General features: G+C 39.4%; 2 protein-coding genes and 1 pseudogene across 2 annotated transcripts; 1 reads left to right on the top strand and 2 right to left on the bottom strand.

Annotated features, from left to right (window-relative positions):
- Nucleotides 1-2020: 2020 nt before the first annotated feature.
- On the bottom strand, nt 2021-4796 carry LOC121449883 (zinc finger and SCAN domain containing protein 4D-like). The gene is made up of 3 exons (XM_041654547.1): nt 4401-4796; nt 2980-3154; nt 2021-2898 (listed from the first exon to the last, which is right to left on the bottom strand). Exons 1-3 carry the CDS (start codon nt 4794-4796, stop codon nt 2021-2023), a joined length of 1449 nt encoding a protein of 482 aa, XP_041510481.1.
- Nucleotides 4797-7404: 2608 nt separating this feature from the next.
- On the bottom strand, nt 7405-8240 carry LOC121449882 (annotated as a pseudogene).
- A 5293-nt stretch (nt 8241-13533) lies between these two features.
- LOC121449881 (zinc finger and SCAN domain containing protein 4D-like) lies at nt 13534-17347 on the top strand. The gene is made up of 3 exons (XM_041654545.1): nt 13534-13926; nt 15423-15582; nt 16458-17347. The coding sequence occupies exons 1-3, from the start codon at nt 13534-13536 to the stop codon at nt 17345-17347; spliced, it is 1443 nt and encodes a 480-aa protein (XP_041510479.1).
- The last annotated feature ends 722 nt before the right edge of the window (nt 17348-18069 follow it).

The raw sequence follows: 18069 nt of genomic DNA, 5'->3' as shown, positions 1-18069 counted from the left end.
CTGCCCTCAAGGTAACCCAAATACCATTCTTTTGGATTCCACCCCCAGGGTTTGCTCCAATATTGAATGGGTGGCTTCATATTGTCAAGAATAGCCTGCCTTGCCGGGCGGTGGTGGCAAGGCCTTTAATCCCAGCACTGGAGAGGCAGAGGCAGGCAGATATCTGGGAGTTTGAGGCCAGCCTGGTCTACAAGAGCTAGTTCTGGGACGGGCACCAAAGCTACAGAGAAACCCTGTCTCGAAAAAACAAAAACAAAACAAAACAAAACAACAACAAAAAAAGAATAGTGTGCCTTTCTTTCCTATCTAAAATGCACCAGGGGTTTCTCATTCTGGCTAGCCTCTCCATAAAGGTAACTCATGAGACTCCATACATTTTCCTTCATAATTTACCTATCTTCTACTATCAGGAGCTCTTTCTCTTCTAGGGTATCCATGAATTCCCCCAGAGAGCGAGCCTGAGTCTTAATCATAACATTAATGGCCTGAATCAAGGGAGGGAACTGACACATCAGTTCCTCCATATTCAAGGAGCCCTTGCGAATGTTTCCTGGTTCCTTGAACAGATTAAGTTTTTAACAAAAGAAAAGTAGAACAGAAGAAGAAGATACAGAGCCAATGCAAGAAACCATCACCAGGAACAAAGTGAACGAGGGCATTGAGGCTGATCAGGAAACTCAACTCGAGCAGACTGCCAGGGAGCCGCTGGGGACCAAGTTTCAGGAAGCACAAGCCCCTCATTTTGAGACTACAACCACTTGAGAGGCATTTTGTCACACAGGCGAGACAGCTGTGTATGTGGCAATGAGCAAATGTATTTTGATGAAACTTCTACAAAGTTGATATCAAAGAACATGGCATGCACAAGCTGGATCTATGGAGAAAGTAAGATGAGTAAATGAAGAAACGGGCCACAGGGCTATGGAGATTGGTTTAGTTACTTTTTATTTCAAAGTATATATCAATAGTACATGTCAAGTTATTGCATTTTGATACTTTCATCCAAGTATATTACATGCTCTTGTATTATTGATCCCTTATTTTCTCATCTGTTTCAACAAATAAGTTGGAGCAGAAAACACCGATTGCTCCATCACATATCATGGAATTTGATCACATATTTGATATTTCATGTCTCTGGGAATCAACATTTTTTGCATAATGTAGAACTAAGAACTATTTCTGCATCTCAGATTATGAAAGCAGAAAAGTTTTTCTGAGATGGTACATGTTTCAAAGAAGTTCTCATGTGATATGCCCTCAAGAAAATTTACGTGTGAGTCCTTTTAAATGTTCTTGTGATTACATGCACTTGTGGAAGATAACTATGGTCAGATTTACACAGGTTTGTCTTCTGACTCCTGAAGAAAGAGATGTTTCTGAATGAAGCACATGCTCACCACCTGTATTTCTTTACAAACAAAGCTGGTGGTTTGGTTACAAATGGTTAGGGCATGGCTCATTAGTAGCATGGTATTTTGGAATCCTCCGCTTCAACCTGTTGAGTAGTGATTCTCAACCTTCAGAATGCTATGGACACTTACTGTGGTCTTTCATGTTATAGTGATCTAACTGTAATATTATTTTTATTGCTTCTTCAGAATTGTCATTTTTCTACTTTTAAAACTAGCAAAATGAATACCTGATGCACTATATCTGATACACTGACACTTACTGAGGAGTCATCCAAACTAACCCAAAAGGAACTGAGAAAAACAGATGTAACATTTTTTTGTAAACAAAATATGTAGTATCTATTATTTACAATGCATAAGATTGTCTTCTATTTCTTGCTTTCTGCTGGCAATGCTTTACTGTGTAGTTGCGGTTTCCCTACCTTCAATTTCCACTTCCTCAATTCCCTTAGTTTGGTCTTATTTTTATTGCATCGAATTCTTGAACAGTCTTACTTGTTTCCTTCAAACATTTGATTTTTTCTTAGAAATCTTGACATCCTTTAACCGATTTATTGATTGTCTCTGATGTTTTATAGTCTCTCACTGGTAAGAAAGGACAAAGATCAGTCTGATTTGTGGCAATTCCTCTGATGACGGTGGTATGAGGACGATTGGCGGAAACTATGCTGACACTTGGAGCAAGTGTAGGGCTTCTCTCCTGTATGTATTCTCTTGTGAACTTTCAGGTTGTTCTTATGGCTGAATGGCCTTCCACATATAGGACATATGAAAACCTTCTCTTCCTTGTGTATGATCTCATGGACTCTCAGGTCTGAGACAGTACAGAAGCCTTTGTGACATGTTTTACATACAAATGACCTCTCATTCTTTTGACCTTTCTTATGATCAGAAAGATTAGAGTTTGTGTCTCTGTGGAGTCTCTTGTGGTGATAGTCACAAGTGCAGTTTGCTGCATGACTCGGGAAGTCTTCAGTCTGTGCTGGTCCTGAGGAAATTCTTGGTTGTACCTCCACCATGGGAACATCTCGAGAAGAAGCTTCACTCTGAGATTCTACCTGGTACCTGGCAGTGTCCTGATGTGTTCTGAGATCCAGAGGGATTTCATCAGAAATAGCTCCTGGTTGTACCTTCATCCTGGGGACATCTCCAGAAGAAGCGGCACTCTGAGAATCTTCCTGGTACCTGGCAGTGTCCTGAGGTGTTCTGATATTCGGAGGGATTTCATAAGAAATAGCTCCTGGTTGTACCTGCACCATGGGGACATCTCCAGAAGAAGCTGCACTCTGAGATTCTTCCTGGTACCTGGCAGCATCGTGCCGTGTTCTCTGATCCATACGGATTTCATCAGAAACAGCTCCCTCGTTGTGATCATGAAAATTATCTGTTTGGATAATGAAAAGAGAATCCATGTCATTTTCAACTAGTATCACAACCTTTTCTTCACTAGAGTTCCAGGAATAATCTTGGCAATCTTTACTGTCTTCATGTTTTTTTAAAAATAGGACAGTCTGGGAAACTGTGCCTAAGATATGATCCCCACACAACAGCCCTTTCTCTATACCTCCCTGACACTCACCTGTTGCTAATAACATGTCTTGGGATATCGGCAAATGTGTCCTTTCATTCTCTAGAGTTGATGCTGTTACCAATTGCTGTTCCTTAAAACGCTCGATGACTTCTTTTAATGTCATGTTCTCAGTAAATAGTGCTTCCTGCCCATGCATGGAGACATGAACCTGTAAACAAGCCAGATGAGCACTGCCAATGAATCTGGATGATAGAACACCTGCCCTCCAACTGATTGCACTGCATTACTGGAGTATAGGTTAGCTCAAATGTCTAAATTTCATGTGTAATGTTCTTTTCCTGGCTTTCAAAAGTTGTGTACCCTCAAGTCCCTATTGCTCTGTTTGTAAGTGTTGTGTCACTGTTACCAGGAAAAGGTAATGTTAGCTTTCTATAATGTCTGCCCACAACATTATCTTAAGCTGGCCAATGCATTGAATGAGGAAAGATGAGGATGGTTTAAATTGAAAACTAGGAACTTTCCCCATGAAGAAAGGCCTCACAATGTTCCAAGAATTGTCCCTCATTCCACCAAAGCAATGGAACTATAACAAAATTGCTGCTTTAATAAAAACCCCAAGGTTCGTTATGATTAATCAGAAGAGATTTAGAGAATCACCTCTAGAATAGTGTGTATGGGGTATTTGAAGAATTTCACCACCTTGGTCATTTCTGTCAAATACTGAGTATTATGTAATCCCAGAAATTTTAAAAAATCAAATAAAATTATGTCTAGCTTAAGATTTTTGATTATAAAAATTGGCATTGCTGAACCATTATTCATCAAGTCATTTCTCATGTGTGTCTGTGTTGGATATGCTTTTGAGAGCACACGGTACTCTCCTGCCTCTTGTGTTTAGAAACAGGACAAAATTACACAAACTAGATGATTTAGGAAACCATTAAAGCAATTATGTCCCCTATTCTGCTCCACAGGTCCATGAATCACAGGCTACCTCAGGGATTCAGAGTGTTAAATGCCTTCCAAATGTCTGAAATGAAATGTTTTAGGTAATGCTCATAATTGAGAGACTCTAACTTCCTCCATTTTACCACTGGACCTAATTTCAGTTTATTAAAAACAAATGGAAAATCTTCAACAACATCTCTGACAGCAAAAACAAGGGGAGATCACATCAGATGTCTGCACAAGACCACAAAATATCTCAATGCAATGACCAAAAAAGGACAGTTCTGTAACCCTATCTCAATTCACCCAACATTATGATGATCTGTTAATGGAGGAGGGGAATGAGAAGCTTAGCAAATCAAATATGTTCCTGATTTTTACTACAGAGAAAAAAAATCTTTTGTTTTTATTTATTACTAAAATGTGATGTCTTCTTCACCCATTCTCAGGTGCGTATAATAAGTACAATATAAGCATCTTGCTAAATGAGCAATCATGCTACTCACCATGACAGGAGGCTTCAAGCACTCGTCAGTCAGTCCCCGCATGAGATTCCCCAGGTTTTGTCCACTTGATTCCCACAACTCTTTTACAGCCAACTCGTCTTTGGAATGCCCGATTTTGAGAAATTGCTCCAAGACCAGCTGGGAAATCATTTGCTCCTTGGTCTGTTCTTCTGGCTTCAGCCATGAGTTAAACATCTCCCAGAGTGTTTGCAACTCCCGCTTTACACAGGAGCCATTGTCATTTGGGGAAAAGTTGAGGCAAACACTAGCAGTGTTAGAGTTGACTTCTTCCCACTGCACAGGAGAAACCCGGCTTGTAATAAACTCTATGTTTTCTACCTCACCACCATTTTCTGGTGACAGAGGCTGAAAGGAGTCTTTGAGATTTGAAGCCATTCTGCTGAGAATCCTCTGAATTATTCAAATATAGCAACCAGTATTTTTCTTGTGACCTGAAGATCTGTTTAAAGAAATCAGTGGAATGTGTCAAAACAATGAATTAAAGAGTAACAGTATTAATATCACAGATCTACTAATAGATGTTTCAAAGTAAATACTTCTTAGGAATTCTACACAAATTCTTTAATTTTTAAATTTTATTTTGTTTTATTGAGATAGGTTTTCTCTGTAGCTTTGGAGCCTGTCCTGGAACTAGCTAGCTCTTGTAGAGCAAGCTGTCTTCGAACTCACAAAGATCTGCCTGCCTTAGCCTCCCGAGTGCTGGGATTAAAGGCTTGGGCCACCACTGCCCAGCCACAAATTCTTCTAGAGACCAGAACAAAGAAAAAAATGAAAGTATAATATTACTTTACCCGACAGAAAGACAAAACCTGGTTTGAAAATGGGAAGACCTGAAATGAGAAAACAGCAAGCTGCATGGTAGCCAAGGGTTATCTGCTCACCCCTTTGTAAAAGGTCAATTATTTTTGCAGAGTCTCAAATTTTATGTAGCACCTGTATCTCCCCTTACAAGTGCCATAGAGCAACACTTTTGTAAGAAAAACATTAAAAGTGAAGGACCTGCAACCATCAGTTTGCACAGTAGCAAGGACATGTCCATAGAACAAGAGACCACATACCTCACCTTCAAAATTTTAAAGGGCAAATGCTTGAGCCGAATGGTTTTCCAAAAGTCCTCACAACAACTTAGAGACCTTCCCATGATTGTAAAGCAGCATCTCCCAGACCCACAAAAATTAACAAACCTACACATACCCACGCCACAAAGAAGGGAAATGTTTCTGTTTACCGAAGTGGTCTCTTTCTAGGGCAGATCAGGGCTGATTCCAGCAAGCACTGGGTGCTGATGTGTCTCCAGGCCTGTGCTCTGCTTCAACTGAGCTTCTGCTCAAGTATGTTTTTTTATAGTATCTGACTTCAATGATTCAATCTGATATGCTAATTAGTTAGATACTCCCTTGGATTACAGCTCCTGTGTCTGGGCCTGGCAGCCATGACCTTGTACCTAATAAGGGGGTACACTCATCCATTGCTGTTGGGAATGCAATCTTGTGCAACCACTGTGGAAATCAGTGTTTCGGTTTCTCAGGAAATTCAGGATCACCTACCCCTGGACCCAGCAACACCACTCCTGGGAATATACCCAAGAGATGCTCTATCATATGACAAGAGCATCTGTTCAACTATGTTCATAGCAGTATTATTTGTAATAGCCAGAACCTGGAAACAACCTAGATGCCCTTCAATGGAAGAATGGATGAAGAAAGTGTGGAATATCTACACATTAGAGTACTATGCTGCGGTAAAAAACAATGACTTCTCAGAAGCCTTTCTTGAAGGGGAATGTCTCTAATTTTCAATTTATACCCATCTCTTTTTTCCTCATTTAATACTTTGTCTATCTAAAGATATTGGGAATGGTCATCTGGCTTTATTTTCAGGTTCATGTCTCCATACATGTGCAGGAAGCCCTCCTTTCTAGAAAATGACATTAAAAGAAGTCATCAAGTATTTGAGAGAACAATAATCATCAACAGAGTCAACTCTAGAATATGAAAGGACACCCTTGCTAGTCTCCGAAGAAATGTTATTGGCAACAGGTGGGTTTCAGGAAGGTCCAGAAAGCAGGGCTGTTGTGTGGGGATCCCTTCTTGGACACAGTCTCACAGACTGTCTTATTTTAAAAGGACATGAAGACAGTAAAGATGGCCAAAACTATCCCTGGAACACTAGTAGTCCTGAAAATCAGATGGTTTCTCTTTTCATTATCCATAAAGATACGTTTTCTGAAGCCAGTGACAGAGCTATTTCAGATGGAATCCCTCAGGTTCTCAGAATAGGTCAGGACACTGCCAAGTACCAGGAAGAATCTCTAAATTCAACTTCTTCAGGAGATGTTCCAATGGTGGAGGTACAGCCGAGGATTTCCTCCAGACCAGTGTAGTCTGAATACTTCCAGAATCATGCATCAAAGTCTACCTGTGAGGGTCACCATGAGAAACTCCACAGAAACACATACATATACAAATGTGTGGGATGTTTCAAACATTGTTGGGCTGAACAAGTCTTGGTGGTTTAAAGCACTGTTTGCTCATCAGATGATTCAGGCTTTATTTCCAGCCTCAGTGGTGCCCCAAATCCATCTGTAACTCCAGTCCTTAGAGGTGAGCACCCTCTCTTTAGCTCTGCAGATTGCATGTGGTACATATGTGGGAAAAATGCACACACAAATAACATGAAACAACAAACAAGATTTTGAAATCTTATCTTGATTCATCAGATAAGGAATTGTTTCCTGGATATATTCTCTCATGCTCACCTGTACTTTGCCCTTTACCACATAATAATTTGTATGAAATGGTGGTTCATACCATTTGAAAAAAGGCTTGTTATTGCATAGAAATTCTATACAGAAATGTTGTAATAAAATATCTAGTGATCCATCCATATAAACCCGGAGTCAGCTATAGGTTACTTGATCTAAAACACAATCTTTCCATTATATAATAGATAAAAGAATATGTCAATATATAATAAAACAAACTCAATTAAAATTTGTATCCAACTCAGAACTATCACTTATGACAGCAGGAAAAAAAGGTAGTAATAGACTTGCTATTACTGATAAGACAAACGGGAAAAATATGGGAAACCATGTTTCTAGAGATAGAAATACACTATCTTCCCAACAGTACAGAAATTTTGGAGGAGATCCTATAGGAAACACAAATGGAAATGACGGAATAGGCAATGACAAATGAGCAGACAAGGATGATGATAGTTTGGGTGGCTTTGTCCTCAGGCGAAACTTTCAGAAAGCATTGAGCACTGTGGATGTGCTTGACTTGTCTCTTCAGTATGTAGAGGACACTCACCATGGAGACACTTGAGCATTCCAAGAGACACAGTCACAGGCCATCAGTGAAGCACAGTAAGGACATATACACAGAGATTCTCACATTATTGGACACAAACCATGAGGAGCATCCATAGCTCAACCAGCTTGTCATATTTTTCAGAAATGGGGTCTAACATTCTTGCTTGAGTCAAGATATTTAAAAGCATGTGTCCAAGCCAACTGAGTGAGCAAGAGGGAAAGATGAACGTATTTAAACTTGATCCACCTGGAGTTACTCAGGCTGATTACAATTACTTGGAAGCTACTCAATAGGCCCATACCATACAGAGACAGCATGATCTTTTCTCCATAAATATATATTACCATTTTACATTCAGTGTCATCCAGGAACTCCTTAAACACAAAACATGCTGTTTGCTGTGGAATGACTTCTGTGATGAGAGACAAGGTGTTGGCAAAATTCGTGTCTCAATGATTAGGTGTTTGGGTATTAAATGCTTTCCAGTAATATTAAATGACATAATAAAATAGTTTGCATAATTCATAAGCATTTCCACTGAAGTCTGGGAGAAGGGAAAATTGCCATCATCTTTCTTTCTTTCCTTTCTTCATTCTTTCTTTTCATTAACCTAGCTATCTATCTTTCTATTTTACTTTCTCTTTCCTAATACTTTCCTCCCCTTCTAACTGCATTCCTTTCAGTAGAGCTGTTGAAAGAATTTCTTGATATAGATTTTAAGAACAACTAAGATAGAGAGGGGCACTTGTGAACAAAACAAGATGCCCTGAGAGCACCAACATGGCCACTCCAAGGAGTGCTTTCTCATGTCTTTAGTTCCGGTCACTCACCTCAGTGCTAGATGGCAGCATGAGGGAGTGTGTGGCCACGAAAAATGAAACACTTTACAACTGTGATGAGACATTCAACCTCATGTAAATATTCATGATCTCCCAGTGTTCTTTCTAAGAAAATTTGATATTTTCAACGCACAGCTAGACTCATGACAGTGTCTCCACTAGGGTCTGAAGCAACATTCAATTGCCTTGGACCTGAGTTCCAACCAAGAAAACAAATGTAGTACAAATTACACAAGAAAGCCAAAGAAAGAAATTAGGAATCGGGATGGAAACTTTTCTGTCAGTCACTGGAGTACAGAGGATACGGCAGAGAGTCATGCAGAGGGAACAGTCATTCATGCTATGAAAGTATATGTAAGTGGTATTCTTTTGGCCCTAGGGGGACTTTCCCTATCACCTAGCATCCTAGACAGTTCCCACATCTCAAAATTGTGTGGTACCAAAGGAATTTAGGGGAATCAGCTCACTGATGTGCCTAATCATAGATCAACGTGGATGATGGCTGCCATAATCTCACAGCATTACAAGTTCCTGTGACAGAGTTCCTGCTTCCACTCAGAAATTCTCATCCTGGCCCCCTACCCTAAACCTGATTACCCCAAGAGCTTCACGTTCCTTCTCCCAGGTTCTCTTTCATATAAAACCTTGCGTATTTTTGCCATACTCTCTTGGGATCTTGGTTCTTCTTTTAGTTTCCTTGACATATTCTCTTCTCTAATGTTTTTATCTCATGATTCCTTTCTCTCCTCTTCTTGCCCAGAAATGTCTAGTAGATAATATTGACTCTGTGATATGAACTCTTCCAGATGCCTCTGACCATTCTTTCCACAATACATGCAGGAAAAAACTTTGTCCTCAATGATACTATGAGCAGCAGTTTTTCCCACATTTTATTTTAAAACTCCAAGTATGAATTTGCAAGGGATAATAGGTCATAGGTCATATGTATAACATCTTTCAGAAAAATATTAGAAAATGATTTATCCATGTTGTGTGTGAAACTCTTTGTTAATTTCCATTCTGTAGAAAACTGCATTGTATGTCATTAGGACAATTTATCTTGACAGTTCTTGGTAAGGCCCTTTTAGTTTGCGATATTATGAAGCAGGCTGCTGTGACCTTTGCTTTATGTGAATCCAAGTGCACATAGACATGCATTCCTCAGAAATGGTTTTCATTATATTTCACTATGTTTAGGGAATTGTCTTTTGATATAAGGACAGAAATACTATAACATATTTACTACAGTAGCATATCTTGCACTAGCCATAGCAGAACGTTATTGTCTGATCGGAATATATTGACTCTTGATTGAGGCAATATTTTAAATTGATTTCAACTACCTGCTTGAAAATTAACAAAATGTTATGTCCAAACATACTCCTCAAACAGCATGAAATTGAGTTACTTCTTACTGATTTCTGTTCATGAAAAGGTATATTCTCATGTTCTCATTGATCTTCCTTTACATTCTCTCTGGTTTTCCTGCCTATAATTCCTGCCTGCTACTGGCCAATCAGCATTTATCTAAAATATAATTGATAGAATACAGACCAAGTTCCCATCCCAATCTTCTCTCAGTCTTCTGCCATTTGTAAATAAATTCAATATAATTATGTACATCTACAATCCACACAATCCACAGAGTCTTTTCTGGTTTCCTCATGTGAATTTCGAGCAGTAGGTATTCTCCAAAGTAAACATTGGTGGAGGGCACTACCTACTGAAAAAAACAAAACCAAAGTATAACACCTTTCCACGTTTCATTAAATGTAGAGGACTTTCTTTATTCCTGAGGTAATCAATGCTCCATCTAGGTACTCACTATGATAGGAGGGTTCAAGCACTCATCAAATACACTAAGATATCAGAGGAAAGACTCTTTACCCTTTAATAAGTTACAAATGGAATCCTCCTTCAGCCCCAGGTCATAATCCCTATGGATTCATATGATGTTATGGAAGGAGAACACGTCCAATGCATGTATGATCAGTCACTACAGTGAAAGGGGACATTTCCACACTGAAAGGAATACCAAGGCTGTCATTCATCTACCATGACTTCTGTTGTTTACCTCACTCCACACTGGCTAAAAATTCCCGATATCCACAGAGTCTGGAATGCAAATACTGCAGTGTACAAGGTAAAATCTTGGTATTGGAATGAGACAGAGCAAGTAGTGCTGAAGACAACTCTGATGCACAACACAGAAAAGACAGGCTTGCCCGGAATCACCAGTATTCGCAAAGTATAGATGTTTTACTTTTGGAAGTACATGTTGTAAGATAGACATGATCTGAGAATTATAGCATGAGGAATTAAAGTTTACATCCAAAATGAGGTTTTTACTCTCTTTTTCTTTGCTTTTTTTGGAATTAACTTGTTTTTGCAAATGAGTGCCTTATGGCCTAATCTAATATAAATTCTTTAGTTGGTTTAGAATGACCTTAATCTACAATACCATTGATTGGAGAACAGCAGAGCTGTTTCATTACTTCAAATATGCTTCTCTCTCTTTTTTACTTTTTTGCTGATTTTGGTGTTCTGTTTTTTATAAGACATTGTCTCGCTATGAATCTCTGTCTGCACACGAACCACTGGGTAGAACGGTGGATCTCAAACTCTCAAACACTGACTCTGGGGATTAAAGGGACGGGATTAAAGGCCTGTGCCTTTGTGAATGACAACCTCCAAGCATGGTGATTGTTTGGTTCAATTGTGTCCCCGAAAATCACATTTTGAGGATTTATCGACAGAGACTGTGCTCTGTTATCAAAGTGTGCTTATTTCCAACACTAAACACAGAACCGTAAATGCCATCATCCCAAAGAAACTAGAAGCACAGGGGCTAAAGTTTCTGAAATCTGAGGTACTCTAAAACATATCCGTTCCCTAGGATAATAAAAAATTTCTAATAATAGTAAAGGAATTCCTATAGCATGGGTTAAAAAAAAAGTCAGGGAAAGTAATTTGGATTCAACTTTAACACCAGAAAAATGAAACAACTAAGTTAAAAAGACGTCTTACCTCTACAAAGGCTGGGCTACCATAAACTAATCATACTGAAACATTTTTTTTTCTCCAATTTTTTCTTTTGTCTAGGGCTGGGATTAAAGACATATGACTCCCTAGTACTGGGATTAAACATTTACGCCACCAACACTAGGATTTGTTTCTACATTGATCTTCTGTAGCCCAGAATGGCCTGGAACTCAAGGAGATTAATCTGCTTCTCTCCCAGATCCTGGGATTAAAGGTGTGTGTCACCTTGCCCTACCTCTTTATATTAGCGTTGGGTCCTCAGATGAGATTTATTTATCCAAAAACAAATAATATACACATGACAAATTCAATTGCTGAAAAAGGTTTAGCCAAATTGTACAAAAATATTGAATCATCCATATAAAAATATTGTTTTATGTTCATTGATAATCATGACTGTTATTTTTTCTAGACTTTAATTAATTAAAGCATGTTGATTGGAAGTCATAGATAAATGACAGATTTATATTCCTTTCAGTATGGAGATGTCCCATTTCACAGAAGTTACTGACTATCAATACTTTGGTTGGGTTCTCATACCATGGGATCACCGAGATTTGCATAGAGATTCTGAGCTAGGGCTGAAGGAAGAGTCCATTTGTAACTCAACCAAAGGTTAAAATGTCTTCCCTGATATGTTAGTGTATGTGTTTTTTTTTTCCTGCTATTTGAATGCTGTTCACCTAGGCTAGGCTGAACTTGGTTTTCTTAGGCTACAAGACTGTGCTTGAACTTGAGTCCCTAATGCTTATCACAGTGATTATTAGGTACCAGGTCATGGCTGCCACGCCCAGATACAGGAGTTGTGATCCAAGGCAGTGTCTAACTAATTAGCATAACAGATTGAATCATTGAAGTCAGGCACTATAAAAAGACATACTTGAGCAGAAGCTCAGTTGAAGCAGAGCACAGGCCTGGAGACACATCAGCACCTAGTGCTTGCTGGAATCAGCCCTGATCTGCCCTAGAAAGAGACCACTTCGGTAAACAGAAACATTTCCCTTCTTTGTGGAGTGGGTATGTGTAGGTTTGTTAATTTTTGTGGGTCTGGGAGTTGCTGCTTTACAATCAATCGTGGGGAGGTCTCTAAGTTGTGTGGTCTTTTGGAAAACCTTTCTGCTCACACAAAAGTGTTGCTCTGTGGTACTTGAAAGGCAAGACACAAGTGGAACATAAAATTTGAGACTCTGCAACAATAACTTTTACCTTTTCCAAAGGGGTGAGCAGATAACCCTTTGCTACCATGCAGGTTGCTGTTTTCTCATTTAAAATCTTCCCATTTTCAAATCAGGATTTTTCTTTCTGTTTGGTAAAGTAATATATATATATATATATATATATATATATATATATATATATATATATTTGATTTGCTTTCATCTTTAGAAGGATTTGTGGCTGGGCATTTGTAGCCCAAGCCTTTAATTCCAACACTCTGGAGGCAAAGGCAGGCAGATCTTTTTAAGTTCAAAGACAAGAGCTAGCTCCACGACAGGCTCCAAAGCTACAGAGAATCCCTATCTCGATAAACCAAAAATAAAATAATTTGTTTAGAATTCAGAAGTATTTACTTAAAAGTTTCTTAGTAGACTGTGACATTAACAAGTGTCTTACTTTTTCATTCATTGCTTTAACCCATCCACAAATTTCTTTTTTTTTTCTTTCTTTTTTTTTTTTTTTTTTCGAGACAGGGTTTCTCCATAGCTTTTGGTTCCTGTCCTGGAACTAGCTCTTGTAGACCAGGCTGGCCTCGAACTCACAGAGGTCTTCCTGCCTCTGCCTCCCGAGTGCTGGGATTAAAGGCGTGTGCCACCACCGCCCGGCACCATCCACAAATTTCTTAAACAGATCTTCTAGATCACAAGAAAGATACTGAGGTGCCATATTTGACTCTTTCTGAGGATTCTCAGCAGAATGGCTTCACATCTCAAAGACTCCTTTAAGCCCCTGTCACCAGAAAATGGTGGTGAGTTAGAAAACATGAAGTTTATTCAAAGCCGGGTTTCTCCTGTGCAGTGGGAAGAAGACATCTCTAACTCTGCTCGTGTTTGCCTCAACTTTTCCCCAAATGACAATGGCTCCTGTGCAAAGCAGGAATTGCAAACACTCTGGGAGATGTTTACCTCATGGTTGAAGCCAGAAGAACAAACCAAGGAGCAGATAATTTCTCAGCTGGTGTTGGAACAGTTTCTCAAAACCGGGTGCTCCAAGGACATTGCTGTGAAAGAGTTGTGGGAGTCATGTGGACGAAACCTGGGGAAACTCATGCGGGGACTGACTGACGAGTGCTTGAAGCCTCCTGTCATGGTGAGTAGCGTAACTGAGACTTGATTAACTCAGGAATAAAGACAGTCTTCTACATTTAGTGGAAGTAGGAAGACTTTATAGTTGTTTATAGGGCAGTTTGTAATGCCCTCTGTCAACGTATTTACCACAGACTTCCTTCTTGCTTTAAATTCACCTGTACAATGGTGATATTTATATTTATTCTATTTAAAAGTGTTAAGAGAATTGGGGATCATGTTAGAGCAAAACCTTTAAGAGTTTATAAGAGATATCTGTTTTTTAGAGATGGCTCATTTAGCAAGGTGCTTATATTGTACTTATTATAAGCACCTAAGAATTGGTGAAGAAGACCTCACATTCAAGTAGCATGTAAAACAAAAGGTATTTTTTTCTGTAATAAAAATCAGCATAGGAACATATTTGATTTGCTGAGCTTCTCATTCTACCCCTCCATTAACACCTTAGGGATATGTTGGGCAAATTCAGGTAGGGTTACAGAACTGTCCTTTTTTGGTCATTGCATTGAGATCTTTTGTGGTCTTGTGCAGACATCTGATATGTTCTCCCATTGTTATTGGTGTAGGAATGTTGTTGACAATTTTCCATTTGTTTTTAATAAACTGAAATTAGGTCCATTTGTAAAATAAAGGAAGTTAGGATCTCTCAATTATGAGCATTACCTAAAACATTTCATTTCAGAAATTTGGAAGGCATTTAACACTCTGAATTTCTGAGCTAGCCTGTGATCCATGGACAGGGGAGCAGAATCAAGGACATAATTTCTTTAATGGTTTTTTAAATTGTCTAGTTGGAGTCATTTATATCCTGTTTGTAAACAGAATGGCAGGATAGTACCCTGTGCTCTCTAAAGCATATTCAACAGGGACACACATGAGTAATGACTTAATGAATAATGGTGTGGAAATGCCAGTTTTGAAAATCAAAAAACTTAAGCTAGATGTAATTTTATTGGATTTTTAAAAATTCTGGGTTTACATGATTCTTAATCATTGACAGAAATGACCAAGGTGTTGAAATTCTTTAAACACCCCATACATGCTTTTCTAGAGGTGATTCAATAAATCTTTTCCTGATTAGTCATAGCCAACCTTGGGGCTTTTCATTAAAGCAGCAATTTTGTTATAGTTTCCATAGCTTTGGTGGGATGAGGGACAATTCTTGGAACAATGAGAAGCCTGGGGAAAGTCACTAGTTTTCAATTTAAACCATCCTCATATTTCCTCATTCAATGCATTGGGCAGCTGAAGACAATGTTGTGGGAAGACATTACAGAAAGCTAACCTTACCTTTTCCCTGGCAACAGTGATGCAACACTTACAAATACAGAGTAAATAGGGACTTGAAGGTACAATACTTTGAAAGCCAGAAAAAGAACATTACACATGAAAGTTAGAGAAATGAGCTAACCTATAGTCCAGTGATGCGGTGCAATCAGTTGGAGAGCAAGTGTTTTATCATCCAGATTCATTGGCAGTGGTCATCTCGTTTTTTCACAGGTTCATGTCTCCATGCATGGGCAGGAAGCACTCTTTACTGAGAACATGACATTAAAAGAAGTCATCGAGCGTTTTAAAGAACAGCAATTGGTAACAGCGTCAACTCTAGAGAATGAAAGGACACACTTGCCCATATCCCAGGACCGATTATTGGCAACAGGTGAGTGTCAGGGAGGTATAGAAAAAAAGGGCTGTTGTGTGGGGATCACATCTTAGGCACAGTTTCCCAGAGTCTTATTTTTATTTTATTTATTTATTTATTATTAAAGATTTCTGCCTCCTCCCTGCCACCGCATCCCATTTCCCTCCCCCTCACCAATCAAGCTCCCCTCCCTAATCAGTCCTAAGAGCAATCAGGGTTCCCTGACCTGTGGGAAGTCCAAGGACCACCCACCTCCATCCAGGTCTACTAAGGTGAGCATCCTAACTGCCTAGGCTCCCCCAAAGCCAGTACGTGCAGTAGGATCAAAAACCCATTGCCATTGTTCTTAAGTTCTCAGTAGTCCTCATTGTCTACTATGTCCAGCATGTCTGGTTTTATCCCATGCTTTTTCAGACCCAGGCCAGCTGGCCTTGGTTAGTTCTCGATAGAACATCCCCATTGTCTCAGTGTGTGGGTGCACCCCTCGTGGTCCTGAGTTCCTTGCTCGTGCTCTCTCTCCTTCTGCTCCTGATTTGACCTTGAGATTTCAGTCTGGTGCTCCAATGTGGGTCTCAGTCTTTATGAAGCTACAGTTAGCCTGATACCAAAACCACACAAAGACCCAACCAAGAAAGAGAATTACAGGCCTATCTCACTCATGAATATCGACACAAATATTCTCAATAAAATACTGGCAAACGTAATCCAAGAACACATTAGAAAAATTATCCATTTTTATCAAGTAGGCTTCATCCCAGAGATGCAGGGCTGGTTCAACATATGCAAATCTATCAGTGTAATCCACCATATAAATAAACTGAAAGAAAAAAAACCCATATAATCATTACATTAGATGCTGAAAAAGCATTCGACAGACTGTCTTATTTTTAAAGGACATGAAGACAGTAAAGATGGCCAAGATTATTCCTGGAACTCTAGTGAAGAAAATGGCTGTGTTACTAGTCCTGTAAATGAGATGGATTCTCTTTTTATTATCCAAACAGATAATTTTCATGATGGCAATGAGGGAGCTGTTTCTGATGAAATCCTTACGGATTTCAGAACACGTCAGGACACTGCCAGGAACCAGGAAGATTCTCAGAGTGCAGCTTCTTCTGGAGATGTCCCCATGGTGCAGGTACAACCAGGAGCTGTTTCTTTTGAAATCCCTCTAGATCTCAGAACACTTCAGGACACATCCAGGTACCAGGAAGAATCTCAGAGTGCAGCTTTTTCTGGAGATGTCCCCATGGTGCAGGTACAACCAGGAGGTGTTTCTGATGAAATCCCTCTGGATCTCAGAACAGTTCAGGACACATCCAGGTACCAGGAAGAAACTCAGAGTGCATCTTCTTCTGGAGATGTCCCCATGGTGGAGGTACAACCAGGAATTTCCTCCAGACCAGGGCAGACTGAAGAGATCCAGAATCATGCAGCAAACTGCACATGTGACTATCACCACAAGAGACTCCACAGAGACACAAACTCTAATCTTTCTGTTCATAAGAAAGTACAAAAGAAGAAGAGGTCATTTGTATGTACAACATGTCATAAAGGCTTCTATACTGTCTCAGACCTGAGAGTCCATGAGATCATACACAAGGAAGAGAAGCCTTTTGTATGTCCTATATGTGGAAGGCCATTCAGCCATAAAACCAATCTGAATGCTCATAAGAGGATACATACAGGAGAGAAGCCCTACACTTGCTCCAAGTGTCAGCATAGTTTCCGCCAATCGTCCACATACCACCGTCATCAGAGGAATTGCCACAAATCAGACTGATCTTTATCCTTTCTTACCAGTGAGAGATCATAAAACATCAGAGGCAATTAAGAAATCGGTTAAAGGATGTCAAGATTTCTAAGAAAAAATCAAATGTTTGAAGGAAACAAGTAAGACTGTTCAAGATTAGATGCAATAAAAATAAGATCAAACTAAGGAATATCAGGAAGTAGAAATTATCGTTAGGGAAACTGCATCTACAGAGTAAAGCATTGCCAGCAGAAAGCAAGAAATAGAAGACAATCCTACATATTTTGTTTACAAAAAATGTTACATCTGTGTTTCTCAGTTCCTTTTGGGCTTTTTGAAGGACTCCTCAATAAGTGTCGGTGTATCAGATATAATGCATCAGGTATTTATTTTGCTATTTTTAAAAGTAGAAAAATGAAAATTCTGAAGAGGCAGTAAATAATATTACAGTTAGGTCACTATAACATGAAAGACCACAGTAAGTGTCCACAGCATTCTGAAGGTTGCGAATCACTACTCAAGAGTTTGGAGGAGAGGGTTCCAAAGTACATTGCTACTAATGAGCCATGTCCTAACCCTATGTAATCAAACAACCAGCTTTGTTTGTAAAGAAATACAGGTGGGCCAGGCGGTAGTGGCACACGCCTTTAATCCCACACTTGGGAGGCAGAGGCAGGCGGATCTCTGTGAGTTCGAGACCAGCCTGGTCTACAGAGCTAGTTCCAGGACAGGAACCAAAAAGCTACGAAGAA

Source organism: Microtus oregoni, unplaced genomic scaffold (genome assembly GCF_018167655.1).
Source record: "Microtus oregoni isolate MIOR12 unplaced genomic scaffold, Mior012 000006F_ref0000085, whole genome shotgun sequence".
In the NCBI taxonomy this organism is placed as follows: Eukaryota; Metazoa; Chordata; class Mammalia; order Rodentia; family Cricetidae; genus Microtus; species Microtus oregoni.
Note: the sequence above shows the minus strand (reverse complement) of the source record. Positions and strands in the feature narration are given on the sequence as shown.